Source organism: Elephantulus edwardii, unplaced genomic scaffold (genome assembly GCF_000299155.1).
Source record: "Elephantulus edwardii isolate Elephantulus edwardi_28Jun2011 unplaced genomic scaffold, EleEdw1.0 scaffold00111, whole genome shotgun sequence".
NCBI lineage: Eukaryota > Metazoa > Chordata > Mammalia > Macroscelidea > Macroscelididae > Elephantulus > Elephantulus edwardii.
The window spans coordinates 4406186-4421120 of record NW_006399861.1 but is presented as its reverse complement, the minus strand read 5'-3'; the positions used below and the strand labels follow the sequence as shown (position 1 = coordinate 4421120).

Sequence of the window (14935 nt, the reverse complement as noted above, 5' to 3'; positions counted from 1 at the left end):
AAAGGCTGAAGAAGAAGAAAAGACCAAGATGGATGTCAGAGGAGACTCTGAGTATTGTACAGTGCACTGAGAAGCCAAAGCTAAAGGAAGAAATCAAGAAATCAAAGAGCTGAAGAAAAAAATTTCAAAAGGCAGCTAGGGATGACAAAGCAAGATTCTGTAATGAAATGTGCAGAGAGCTGGAGTCAGAAAATCAAAGGGCCAAACTTGCTCAGTGTTTCTTAAGCTGAAGGAGTTGAAAAACAAATTCATGCCACGGGTGGCAATTTTTAAGGATACTTTGGGTAGAATGTTAAATGATCCAGGAAGTATCAAAAGAAGATCGAAGGAGTACACAAAATCACTGTATCAGAAGGAATTGGCTGACACAGAAGAATTTCATGAAATAATATATGAGCAAGAGCTTATGGTGATGAAGGAAGAAGTTCAAGATGCTTTGAAGGAAATAGCAAAAAATGAGGCCCCAGGAATAGATGGTATACCAATTGACATATTTCAGCTAACAGAGGCTGCCCTGGATGTGCTAAGTTGTGCCAAGAAATCTGGAGCATAGCCAGCAGGCCAACTGACTGGAAAAGATCGATACTTGTTCCCATCCCAAAGAAAGGTGACCCAAGAGAGTGTGGAAATTATCGAACAATATTATTAATATCACATGGAAGCAAGATTCTGCTGAAAATTATCCAAAAATGTTTGGAGCAATATGTCAACAGAGAACTGCCAGATGTGCAGGCTGGATTTAGAAGAAGTCTTGGTACTAGGGATATTATGACTAATGTTAGATGGATCGTGGCAGTAAGCAGAGAATACCAGAAGAATGTCTATCTGTGCTTCATAACCACGTAAAAAAATAAAATATATGATGCTTATATTAAGTTTCTGTACTAGAAAGTTCTGATACACACAGACTATATTGCAGCCAAAGTCTATTAAGTGTTCTGTCATAATACTCAGACCTAAGAAAGATTGTCATTAATATTCAGATACTTTTGTGTAAGTGACTTTACTCAGAATCTGGTTTTCTTTAAAGAGTTATAAGTGATCTAATACAAAAGAGTGAACATTACCTTTTTGTCTTCCCATTCTTTGATTGAGCTGTTTTGCACATTTGGGAACTGCAACACACTCCCACCTCCAGCAGACAGAAGTGGAGGCTGCACCTTGCTAAGGATCTTTGAACAGAGCCTGAGAGAATCTGTGAGTTCAGACAAGTGCAATGTCTGGAGATGGCTTGTCAGGGCTGAAAGCATCCTAAGCAATAACTGAGGCAAATGTTCTGTCTGGATTTCAATGTAAGTCTCCTAAAAAATGAAATGAGAAAAGCTTAAACAAAGTGTAATAAACTTTTAATATTACCCCTTTCTTTTTTTTTTTAACTTATGTAAGTAAGGAAAAAAAATCTTACTCATATGCAAACTTTTATGTGTAATATTCTTAATTTAATTAACATTGTAGAATCATTTTTCTTATTAATGACTTACAAAATAGTCATACCCAATTTAAGTATTTCTAAACATATATTATCAAACACCCCAGCTTTATCTGTGACATTGCTAAAGCTTGAATATTGCACAAGTGTAGACAAAGCAGGCTGGATGTCATACCTGACACAGCACTCTCATGCTTCTAGTAGGCTTCAAAATGAGAAAGCAAGAAATTGAGGAGAGAAAACACAAAGGAAAAAGATTTCCAACAGTCTTCATTAAATCAACAGAATCATTAATAAATATAAATGAGCATTAGATTATACATGAAACATTTAAGATTTTAGAACATGCAATTTGACATATATTCCATGTATTATATGATATTTCTATATACATATATGTCAGAGAATAAAATAGTTGCAAAATTGCATGGGGAAACGCTATATAACTAAAAGGGGGGGAAAAATCCAAACGTAGTCTCGCTTTTTTTTAAAATATATTTTTATTTTATTATTTTTTTTGTGTGTACTGTCATCAGATCTGACTGGTACAGGAGGAGATTGTCCCTCCTTCTCCAGCAGAGCATCTGGTGGATTTGAGCAGTGCACCTCTGCAACTGCAGTGCAGCTTCTTGCCACTAGGCCACCAGAGCTTGCCCAAACATATTCTTAAAGGTCAATTTTATATGAAGAAAGTATTTGTCTCCAATATGAAATATCTGAATTATGTTTTTTTAGATCCACTCAATATTTTACCAAGGTGGCCTTACCAAGGAAACAATATCCAACAAAAAATCCACCAGCAAGCAGAAATTGATCAGCTGTAATTCAGATGACTCACTACCATCTCCAGGCCCCATCTGAAGTCTGGCATGCAATGTCCTCCTAGAAGTACAAAATTCCCTTTTATCAACAAGACTACCAAGTGATAGGCATACATGTGACAACAACACTGTCTTACTGTCAAAATGAATTTGAATCTGAATCTGCAGCACACACAGTGATATTTCTGGGATGAACACTCCCCTCCAGAATGATACTTCAATCTGCAAAATTTCCAAGACTCTAGGCTTAGCCTTTCGTTGAAAGAGACATCTTGCTTTTCCAAGAACTTAATAGGCATATTTACTCATGTTCTGTGTGCATTTCACTCTTTAGGACTAATTTACCATTTCTCTTATTACATATATCATATCTTAGCAAAAATGAAATATTTGTTCCTTTATTTCCAATCTCAGGACCTTTTCTCACACCAAAGTTTGTCTCCTCCTGAACTTCCTCTGACTTCATTCTGTCATATCCAGAATGCATTTGCCCTTTACTGTCTAGGATCGAATGTTACCTCATCCAGGAAGCATCTTCTGATCCTGGTGGTAGAGGTGATTCCTCAAACATATTATTCCTAAATGACCATACATTGCTCTATACCTCTGAAGACATAGAGTTGAATGACAATGACAGTTCCTTACCAGCAAGAAGTATTATCAAATAAAGAAATAAATATAACAATAGATTATTCTGGTCAGACTTTGTGTGTGTGATATTGTTTAATATTCTTCTGTTCAAGGAGGCATGGCTAGGATATCTGATGGGATTTTTGCGGTAGTTACAGAGGCTACTACAAATCAGGCAATCTGTATATAGAAACAAACCACATGGGCAAAGACAAGGATTTTTGAGAAAGAATAGCATGAAAGTTAATGTGTGCAGGGAACAGCCCAGGTTATCTAAAGAAGAATGTGTGTTTGTGAATACAGAAATGAAGGTAGAAACAGAAGCCAGAATAAAAGGAAATTCACAACTCCTCTGCTTTCCTACCATATTTTAATCCTTAGCAAAATATCTATAATTTTACACTGGAACTAGGAAAAAAAATACACACACACACACACACACACACACACACACACACACACACATATTCACAGGCTTCACGTATTCTCTCTTTGGGGCTGTGCATATGCTTAGCATGGTGCTTTGCAACTGCATGCCTAATAGCTGCTTAATGAGTACACAAATAATTTCTCATATCAATAAAAAGACTAATGCCTATCAAAACAATTTATATTTTAAAATATTCAAGAGTTATCAAACAACAACAAAAATATTCAAGAGTTAATACATGATCACTGTAGTAGATTAATAGCTTACACCTGCCTAAATGCATGCTGGCCTGAAAGGGTATTCTGGTTTTGAGAAAATTTGATCAAGAATCCAAAACGAGCTTCTACTCACTGGTATCCTAAATTCACTATATCGTAAGGCTTTCAGATTCCATTTTAGGCTTTAGGTCTTATAGTGCTTAGAGCTTTGATCAACTCATCAGTGACAATATTCGATTTTCCGATTACTTTAATAGTGTAAGAGTAGCCAAGTTATTTTTCCTTATTCTAAACGGGAATCTTTTTGGGAAAGTGTGGTGAGGCAACAGACACAACTTTGATATATTCTCCAAAAAAATATTAAACTAAGTCACTAGAAACTAGAAAGTGAAAACTTCTTTCTCTTTGCTGGTGACTCAATAAACTCATTTCTAAACACTTCTCCAATTTAAAAAATTACAGTGATTCTGTATCCTTGGGAGATAAAACAGAGACAATGGCTAGTAAGTAATTAATACCGGTCCACAGTAACAATAGAATGTATAAAAAATATTCTCTTAATTAGAATAAAGAACATAAAACTAAAGAAAAAAAAGTTAGTTTTGGATGTTATAAAAGAAAAATGAATAAAATTGTTTAACATACCTACAACATTCTTCAAACCAACGTGCAACGTAATCCCACATATAATAAGGCTCAAAGGAGTTAAAGAGGAGGTTGGCAGTTTTAATCAGCTCTGCTGTCTTCTTATTTTCCCTTAATTTACTAAAAAAAAAAAGAAAATAAAATAATAAACTAGGAAACATTAACTTTTCCAAAATTAAATTTGAGTGCAATGTTATACGGCTGTCTATTTTGTTAGGTAGTTTCTAGAAAAGAATATTTAATAAATTTGGTAAAATTACTTTTAAAATATTACAATAAATAATACTTATCCACAGTGGTTTTCCCATTTCATTTTGTGTACAGTCATTTTTTTCAAATCTGAATTTCATAACTCAAGTGCATGATCAATATAAAAAATTAGCTTAGCCTAAGAAAAAAGTGTGGATTCCAGGAAAAAAACCAAGGAAACTTATTTGAGCAACTGATTATTAATTTAACCAATTTCAATAATTCAGTGATTTCAAATTCTTAGCTAAAAAAACAGTAATACTAACAAAAGAATCCTCAAACTTAAAAAAAAAAGTTTACACCATAACAAGATAAAGGTAAACAATCCAACTGAAAAATGGGCACAAGACATGAACAGACACTTAACCCCAGAAGACATTCAGATGGCCAAAAAGCACATAAAGAAAAGTTCAAAATCCTTAGCTCTAAGAGAGATGCAATCAAAACAACTGTGAGATATCATCTCACCCCAGTAAGAATACCAAAATTTAACAGAACAGCAAGCAACAAATGCTGGCAAGGTTGTGGAGAAACTGGAAACCTTATTTGCTGTAGGTGGAAGTGTAAAATGGTGCAAGCAATTCCACTACTGGGTATATAACCCAAAGAGACCATAACTGCTACCCAGGCAGATATATGCACATCCATGTTTATTGTGGCTCTGTTCACGATAGCAAGGAGTTGGAAACAACCTAAGTGCCCATCAACAAACGAATAGATAGAGAAGCTGTGGTATATTCACACACACTGGAATATTACACTGCATTGAAAAACAAGGAAATCATGCAAAATTATTCAAAATGGGTGACCCTGGAGGACATTATGCTGAGTGAAATATCTCAGTCACAAAGGGACAAATACTCATAGTGCCACTGTTGTAAAACAGAACTGACATCGGGGTTGAGGACAGACTGAGAAAGATGGGTTCAATAATGTATACTGCACTGAAGTAGATGAGGGAGAAAACAGTTTAAAAGGAATATGTGATTAGGTATTATTGTCATGAGAGGAGTCCAGAACAAAGGCTGCATAGCAAAGTGGACCTGGGGGGTGGGATTGTGAAACAATGGGGGAACTTTTCTTTTACTTTTCAAAGAGAAGAGTGTACTAGGGGGAGAAGAGGGCAGGGAGAAAAGTGCAACAATGAATGAATGGAAATTCAAAGTCTCTAAATTTTCATTAAAATTAAATTAAAAAAATGATCAAAAAAAGTTTAAGGATAAGCATGTTTACTGCAAGTCCATCAGGAGAAAATAACTTCATTCAAGGTGGAACCTCTTTATATTACCTACCTCTTCCTTTCTACCTATTAAGATAATGCTTTTATATCTATCTATCTATGTATCTATCTATCTATCATCATCATCTATAAATAGATAGAGGTTTGTCAATACAACTTGCATATTACAGCAGAAGATACTAAGTCCTCTGTGGGGCAACATAATTCTTCAAGCAGAGTACAGAATAAACTAGAGTACAAGGATGAAAGGCCACCAGGGAGCTGGGAAACATTCCACGCTGACCACACCTTCTGGGAGACATTCTGATCTGCCTGGTGTAAGACGACTATGACCAATCAGAAAAAAAGCCAACATAATTCACCTAAAGGGACTGAGTGACTCCATATTTGGGAACTAACAAAGGGCACCCAATCAATGTTCTCCAAGGAAAGTTGACCACTGAGCTGACAACCCTACCCCACAATCCCTAACTATAAAACTTGGCCTGTAATTTCCTCATTTGTGACTTTGCTCCCTGACCCTGCCTTTCTCTGGCCTCAGACAGTAAACCTGCCAGAGAGCTGCTAATAAACTCCTATGTTTCGCTTCACCTGGTTCTGTGCACCTTTTTACCTTACAAAGGACAGTCAATATTAACTTTTAACATAGGAACATGTTCACCAGAAATTAAAAACTGCTTTAAAAATGGTTTATTACGGCGAGTTCTGGTGGCCTAGTGGTAAGAAGCTGCAACTGCAAGCTCAGAGGTGCACAGTTCAAATCCACCAGATGCTCTGCTGGAGAAGGAGGAACAATCTCCTCTTGCACCAGTCAGATCTGATTTGATGGTATACACAAAAAATAATGAAATAAAAAAAATGGTTTATTACACAAAATGTCTGCTTTACAGAATGTCTAACTGAACAGATAGTATGATCTATAAATCTTCACTCAAATAGAATTTTAAAAAAGATTTAAAATGTTACAGTCAAAAACAGACTTGATGAGATCTAACAATGATAGTCTATATAATAAACAGAGGTTTACAGATGTTCCACCTGGATTTATGGTCAGGTTTGGATCAGAATTTTGGTGGTAGTAATGCAAAATACAAAACAGGATTCATCTGTTGTATTGTTTTAATCTTTGTATCAGGTTTTGGAAAGTCCACAGGCAGCTGTGTAATCTTATCTAAAACCCCCCAAAAAACGGATTTTAAAATTTCTTAACTGAACTTTAATGCTGGCATAATGAAGAGAGAATTATTTTCTTTTTCTTTAAAACTTTATTATCACCCATCCCTCCCTCCATCTAACAGATTGTGTGACCCTAGGATTAAACTAGCCCCCACACCACCCATTTTCACCACTCTGTTCCTTCCCTCCCCTCCTTGGGTCCTCATACACACTTTACTAGTTATCTTTCTATTCCTAGAAAAATGGTCTTATAAAATATTTGTCCTTACCGGACTGAGTTAGCACACTTAGCATAATGCTCTTCAGTCCCTCCCAAGTAAGGTAGTAATTTACAAAATCATTGCTCCTGCGTTCTGCATAGTATTCCTTTGTGTGAATGTACCATAATTTTTCAACCCATTCAATTGCGGTTGGACATCTGGGCTGTTTCCATGTTCTTGAGATGGTGAAGAATAGTGCTATGAACATTGGTATACAGGTCTCTGTGGGATAGTGAAATTTTGTCTCACTTATTTGGGGCATAATTTCAGGAGGAAACAGTCCTTAGAAAAGGACATCATGCTGGGAAATGTGGAAAGGAAGGAAGACCCTCAACAAAATGAACTGACTGCCACAATAGGTTTGAGCATGACAGAGATCATGAGGATGGGGCAGGATAGCACAAGGTTCAGATCTGTTGTTCATCTGCTGTGATGAGTTACATTCAACTTGATGGTACAACACAACAACTTCAAGGTAAGGAAATGTGTAACCAGATTAATTAAGCTAAGAATGCTATTAACAAGACAATCTGATAGGGCAGTATTGATAAGCTCAGGATTATTCAAACACTTAGTATAGCTCTAAAAACTGGACATCCTGGTTTCCAGCCTGTAAAACTGGCTTAACCTTCTAATCAATATTTGTTTTGTCCTCAGACCCTGTTTTAACTTCTCTATAGTCATGCAGATTACTCTAAGCTGTTAACTGGGTAAGGAAATGCATCTTTCCTGAACTAGCATTTGTCTTTTGAAACTGCATTTTTCTCAGTCATATGTAAATTTTATGTTAAGCTGTCTATTTCGCAGAAACTGTATGTAAACTATCCTTTAGAATGTTAAGAGTCATGCAACTTTGAACTAGAGATAGTAATATGTTAAGTAGGATGATACCTAATCCAAGTATAAAAGCAATCATTATCTTCAGAAGGGGAGGCAGTTTTTGAGAGAATTCTCTCTGCTCTCCCAGATTTGCAATAAAGGGCTTTGGATATTGAAAAGAACACCCCACCAACATTGTTATCAGCCAATGTCTCTGTTTTTGCCTTTATATAAAATTAAAATTTAAAATATTAAGTTTCTCTGCACGGGTGTGTGTGTGTGTGTGTCTATACTTTATCAAGCCCAGGATATTTCCAATATCTCATCAAAGAGCTCATAAAAAAAGAGTACATTCGGTGAAAGAAACTATAAGTTTTGTCATATTGTAATAATAGATGAGAAAGGAAAAAAAGTGGTCAGCTTCTATTAGAAAAAAGACTTTGTCACCATGTATCCATCATGGACTCAGGGGATAGGCTATACTAATATTACATGACTTGCCTCAGCAATTTAGAAAAATACATCTGAAAGAATAACCATAATTTTATTTTATAAAACATTTTTAAACAATAACACCATAGCAGAAATTATGATTTCTATAAAATTTCATTATATTTTACATTGTTTAAATTTCACAAATGTTTATTATTTAATAATAAAAGCATCTGGATTAAAAAAAAAAAACCGTCTTTTTTTTTTTTTTAAAAGAACACTAAATCCAAAGTACAGAGCAATGCAATGATGTCAGTCTGAAGACTAAGGTGTGCCTGATCCAGGCCATGGTCTTTGCAATCACTTTCTATGCATCAGGGAGTTGAACAATAATAACTATGGATGACAGGAGGAGAATTGTTGCCTTTGAGCTGTGGTGCTGGAGAAGAGTACTGAATGTAAGACTGCTAAGAGAACAAATGGGTTCATCCAAGAGAGTGAACCCAGGCTGTTCCTTGGAGGCAAGGATTCTGAAGCTTCATCTGACTTACTCTGGACATGTAAGGAGCAATCAGTCCTTGAAGAGGGACATCATGTTTGGAGGGACAGCATAAGAGGGGAAGAACCTCGATGAGATGGATTAACTCAGTGACTGGGGTAATGGGGGTAGGTGTGCCAGAGACAATATGGTTGGCACCAGATAGAGCAGGGTGTAGGGATGTTGTAGATAGGGTCGCTATCAGTGGCAGGCAACTTGATGACATATAACAACAATAACAAGTATACTCTGACTCATTTGAATCTTTCTCTGATCTATTACTTCATCTTTGAAGTATATCAAGTTATCAAGGGGAATTAGACCATGTAAATAAATAGGTCTGATTACCCAGAAATGTGTAACTCCCACCATTAACTGACAAATTAAACTGATTTAGAACCTGTCATGCCTGTTTCAAAGAGAAGCTATCAATTACAAACATCATTTCATCTTATCAAATTAAGAGATTTTATATAAAATTTCTCTTTCGGGGTATAAACTTCATGATTTCAAATTATACTAAGTGAAAAAATATGTCTATTTTATGAACACAAAACCATATGCATGGAATACTTAAACAATTTTAGTAATCTACCTGCTTAACTGAGCATGATCCTTGCTGAAGGGTGGATCCATCTGGAGATCCAGTTCTGCTTTGCACTGGGAATATAATGTTCTAAATACTTCAATCAGGACATCTTCCAAAATTACAGGTCCTAAAATTAATATACAAATTAAAGACAAGAATTAATTAGGAATAGCAAATAATGATTATTTAACAATTAGTCCAACTAAAAGAGGTTTCACAGTTTCGTGGCTCCTTTATTTTGTTTCAAATATAATTAAACTTTCCATGCTGAGATAAAACACTGAAGAACTAAGCAAATAGTTATTTAAAATCATAACCTGTCATCATAGAAGTAATATTTAACTTTGAGCTTTAGTTTAAATACTACCAAACTTACAGAAAAAAAGGTTAAGAAATGTTTGTTAAAAACAAATATGAGATATCATCTCACCCCAGTTAACAATAGCAAAGTTCAACAGAGTAGCAAACAACAAATGCTGGTGAGGTTGTGGAGAGATTGGAACCCTTATTCATTGCTGGTGGGAGTACAAAATGGTGCAACCACCATGGAAGGTGGTTTGGTGCATTCTCAAAAGGCTGGAAATAGAAATACCATTGGACCCACCAATTCCACTACTGGGAATATACCCTAAAGAAGCCAGAGCTGCTACCTAAACAGATATATGCACATATATACCACCATATTATTCACAATAGCAAAGAGACAGATGCAACCCAAATGCCCAGCAACAAATAAATGGATGTAAAACCTAGGGTAGATTCACACAATGGTACACTACACAGCATTTTAAAATAAATAACTTATAAAATATTATGCAACATGGGTGACCCTGGAGGACATTATGCTGAGTGGAATATCTCAGTCACAAAAGGACAAATACTGCATAATGCTGCTGTTATCAAACAGGACTGACATGGGTTTGAGAAAAAAAACTAAGAAGGTATATATAATGAACACTACATTGGAATAGATGAAGGAAATAACTGCTGAAAAGGAATATATGATTAAGCATTATTTGTATGGCAACAGTGCAGAATAAGAGGTGCACAGCAAAATGGAATATGGGGGGAGGAAGGAAACTACGCAACAATGAATGAATATTTTTTTTAAAAAACGTAAAATAGGGGTGAGGGTTAGGAGGATAATGTGCAACAATGAATGAATGAAAATTCAACAATTTTAAAAAATAAAAAATAAAATTGTTATTGATCTAAAAAATATGTATTTGTGACATAGCACAGTTCCTGGACTATAATGAGTATTCAATAAAAGTTAATTATATTACTACTGCTGTAAATTTCACAAAGCTCTGATGTCCTCGTGGCAAGGAGATGTATTGCCAACTCAAAGGCAAATGGTCTGAATCCACCAGTTGCTCCATGGGAGAAAGATGGGCAATTTCCTGTGTGATATACAGCCCCTGAAACCTGCTGGAGGTTCAGCTCTGAGTCAATTCTGACTCAATCACAAATAACAAATGTCAATTTCAGGAGCCCCGTGGGACTAGTGCATTCTATGTTGAAATGCTAATGAAAACATATTTCAAGTCTGCCAATCACTTTGAGGGAAAAAGATGAGGCAGACTCCTCCCAAAGAGATATGCATCCTCAGACATCCAGTGGGACAGTTCTGTCCTGTCCTGCAGGATATGACTGCCTAGGTTTGGTTATGAGGTAATTTAAACTCTAAAACGCATAAGGCCAAATGCTCCAAACCATGGGTATAACTCAGTAGGGTGCTTACGTATTTTAAAATTTTAACTTTTAAGAGAGCTTTGAGAAGACTGACTTAAGTAATTTCTAAAACATCTGAAAATAATTTGATAAAATTTCACACTTAATGATATCACTTTATGGTGGCCAAAATTTCTTTTTTCTCAGTTTTTGTCTTAGGTACAATCATTAATTTTTTAAAAGACCCAGTATGTAAATAACATATAATGAAAACACAAACAAATATGATGTAACCAAGTTAAGTTATATGACTCATATTTTTTCTTTTCTGTTTAAATCTTTGAATTTTTGTATAAGAACTAAGAAATATAAGATAGGTATGGCAGATTATAAATTTTTAAAGTGTAGTAATTTACAGGATTAAGAAAAGCTTAGAGGGTGATTTGTTGGCTACATATGTCATCCAGGATAGTAACATGCTGGCTGGCTGGGAAGCTGTAGCATCTTTGATTTCAAGAGTAAATTTCAGTAAGAAAAGGCTGACAATTCTGAATTTAAAGGTCACCCCAAAATGAAGTAATTTTTTAGGCAATAATTTGTCTTCTCATTTTTATTATGAAATAACACAATACAACCTAGTTACCTAGTTCAGGTTTGTCCAATAAACTGATTAAAATTCGAAATGGTTTTAGGTCCTGCATTAGCGTGCTCTCTTCTCCAAATCCATTAACTTGTAAGATCCCCACCATTGCCTTAAAAAAACAAACAAAAAAGCAACAGTATACTAGTCATTTAGTAAACAGTAAACAGACTCATGTATCTTTTTAATGTCAGTTCATAACTCATCTGGTCTTTGATCATCAGTGTTCAATGCCTCAAGTCTATTTATTCTACGGATGATTTTTAAACTGATAGACTCAAGGTCTTACTTTAGTTCTTGTGGGCTTGTTTTTACTTTCTTCAACTTCAATTTGATTTGCATGTGAGTAACTAATGGCCTGTTCCACAGTGAGCAAATGGCCTGTTTTTGAGTGCTGATACTGGGCCTCTCCAATAGTTCTTTCCACAGATAAAGAAAATCAGATTCCCATGCCGTCCATCAGATAAGGTTCAGGTGTAAAGATGCCTTTCACGTTTGTTTTGTGGTTTTTTTTTTAAAGGCATCTGTGATGACTAAATCACCGAACGTATAATACTCAATCATTTGATGTCTGGCCTCATTTCTGTAACCAAGATCATATTTTCCAACTACCATTCCTTCCTCATTTTTACCAACTTTTACATTCCAGTCACCAGGAATTACTAATGCATCTTGATTGCATGTTTGGTCATTTTCTGACTGCAAAACTTTGTAGAAATCCTAGAGGGTAAACTATGAGCTGGTTCTCACTCAATGGTACACAATAACAACCATATTTTGAGTCCTCCTGCAGCCCAAATTTCTCTGGGCACTCACAGGAAATAACACTGGTCTGGTTTTGAAAAGTCCCAACTTTCACAGGAAAGATAAGCGAGAAGTTGTAACTACATTTGCTTATATATTATGAAACACAAAAATATTATAAAGTTATGAAAAAACAAAGTAAATATAACAAAAAATATCAAAATCCAAAATAAACTAGTTACGTTGGTCTTGAAGCCAAGTGAACTTGGCTTCTGAATTCTTTTATGTTAGTTATAGTTTACTTAATTTTAGGAAATCTGTGGGTCTGTCTCTATTCCTTCAAATTATGAATTCATTTAAGGCAGAGCTGGGTCTTACACTTCTTTGCAGTAATTCTAGTGGTCAGTGAGCAACGGAAGAGAAAATGAAATCATTCATTACCTGGACCAACAATTCTTTTGAAAAGGTAGTGAAATAATAAGTGGCATGTTCTTCAGGATTACTGTGTCTTGTGCTTCTGGGTCCTATGATAGCACCATTGTTATCAAAACCTCCAGGAAAAGAAATCACAAAATAAATTAAAATGTAGTTTTCAAAACTGACTTTCATTAAATAACAGCAAGTATCTCAAAAACACCAAACACTTACCAATGTGTAGCCCAATGTCAGCAAAAGAGATCATTTTTGATAGTTTAATAAAGGGAAACCAATTCAAGACATAAGTATCATAATATTCTTCCAGAATCATCCTGGTTTTCTCAATATTTCAAAACAGTATAATAAATGAAGACTCAGAAGATTAAATATGAAATTATATTTGTCCTCTCTTAATCCAAGTGACGAGTTGTAAAGACAGCAGGTCAACCACTCGCCACAAAGTACGAAAGTCCAGAAAAACCCATGAAGCATTATTGTCTGAGTACCACGTGAGAGGGAGCACCAGCTTTGTTTCTGGGGCTGATTCCTTTGATTACTTTAAAGGATTAGAAATTATGCCATTTATTATCAACTTATCTTTCCCTACTTTCCTACTTATAACAACTTAAATTTATAAGAGGAAAATAACTCTTGTGAAAGGGAATATAATCTTATAGACTAAAAACAGCCTGTTTAACTAGGAAGCTTCTAAAGTTTCCTTACAAAATACCCATATAGCATTGTGTATTTATCATCCCTTTGAGCACACTATGGGTTTTTTTTTTTTCACCCTTGACATAAAAAACTTAATAATAATTACATCTGGCAAATTTTCCTCCCTATTACTCCCAGCTCTGCCTGCACACAGCACACACCTACCAAGGAGCCAAGCGTAAAGTCTTCGGTTTAGGGACATGTCCCTCCTTAGGACTACATGAAGAGCTGCTGACAAAATCCTGATCATATCTGGTCTAGTGGCCTGAAAGAGTCAGACAGACAACTGTCCTTAGTCACATGCAAAAACACATAAAGCACATTTATTTCTTTCCTCTTAAAAAAAAAAAAAAATCTTAAAATATGTTGAGAACTTAAAGGTTTACGGAATACTTCTATATAACATTATCTTTGATCTTTCACACACAGGAATTATTTAAATTGGAGGCTTGGATTAGGTAAATTCAAATGTTTGGTTAATGGTCCAGCTGAATGGGAGGATTTTTGTCTTGTTGATGTTGAGACATAACACATATCCAAGGCTCTAGTCTTTGAATTTTTTTACAGCAACATTTCAAGTCCCCTTCACTTCCAGCAAGCAAACTTGTATCATCTGCATAATGCAGGCTAATGATGAGTCTTCCTCTGATCCTACCGTCACATTCTTCTTCACAGAGTTCCATTCCACTAATTATTTGTTCAGCATACAAACAGAATAAGGTATGGAGAAAGGATACACTTTTCTTGATTTTAAAACATGCAGTTTTCTCGTACTCTCTTTGGACAATGGCTTCTTGGTCTAGGTAGTTTCATATGAGCCTAAAGTGTCCTGGGATTCTCATTCTTAGCTCCACAGTCTTCACTGCCTTGTTGGCATCTTAGCGCGGAGCTGTGCTGCCACCACAAAGGTACAGAGTTTGAATACCTTACCTACTCTGTGTGATACAGATGGCCCATCATCTTTCAATCTACTGCCTCTGAAAACCCACTATATGATCAGCAACGAGTGGGTTCCAATTCAACAGTACATAACAATAACATCTGAAGGTTTTTTTTTAAAGTTTCGCCTACGAATGATGTGAGGAAGTAGTAAAAAATTATTAAATACTGATTAAGTAAAAGTCTTTTAAAAATCTTATACATAAGATGAAATTGGACACACATGTAAATAAGCACTTTTTTTTGGTTTGTCTTTCTAAATAAGTGTTTTTTATGCAAACAAAGGTACAATCATTTCAAAGTATAGAAAAGCACTTTATTTTTTTTTTTT

The 14935-nt window shown here is 35.3% G+C and overlaps 1 protein-coding gene across 1 annotated transcript in view; it reads right to left on the bottom strand.

Annotated features, from left to right (window-relative positions):
- DOPEY1 (dopey family member 1) overlaps window positions 1-14935 on the bottom strand; it is a 161728-nt gene that overhangs the window by 91872 nt on the left and 54921 nt on the right. The window contains exons 6-13 of the mRNA XM_006892160.1: window positions 13831-13930; window positions 12976-13085; window positions 11794-11902; window positions 9483-9603; window positions 4174-4293; window positions 2197-2311; window positions 1605-1634; window positions 1068-1301 (exon numbers count right to left, since the gene is read on the bottom strand). Coding sequence (XP_006892222.1) covers window positions 1068-1301; window positions 1605-1634; window positions 2197-2311; window positions 4174-4293; window positions 9483-9603; window positions 11794-11902; window positions 12976-13085; window positions 13831-13930 — 939 coding nt within the window. The remainder of the gene's footprint in view (window positions 1-1067; window positions 1302-1604; window positions 1635-2196; window positions 2312-4173; window positions 4294-9482; window positions 9604-11793; window positions 11903-12975; window positions 13086-13830; window positions 13931-14935) is intronic.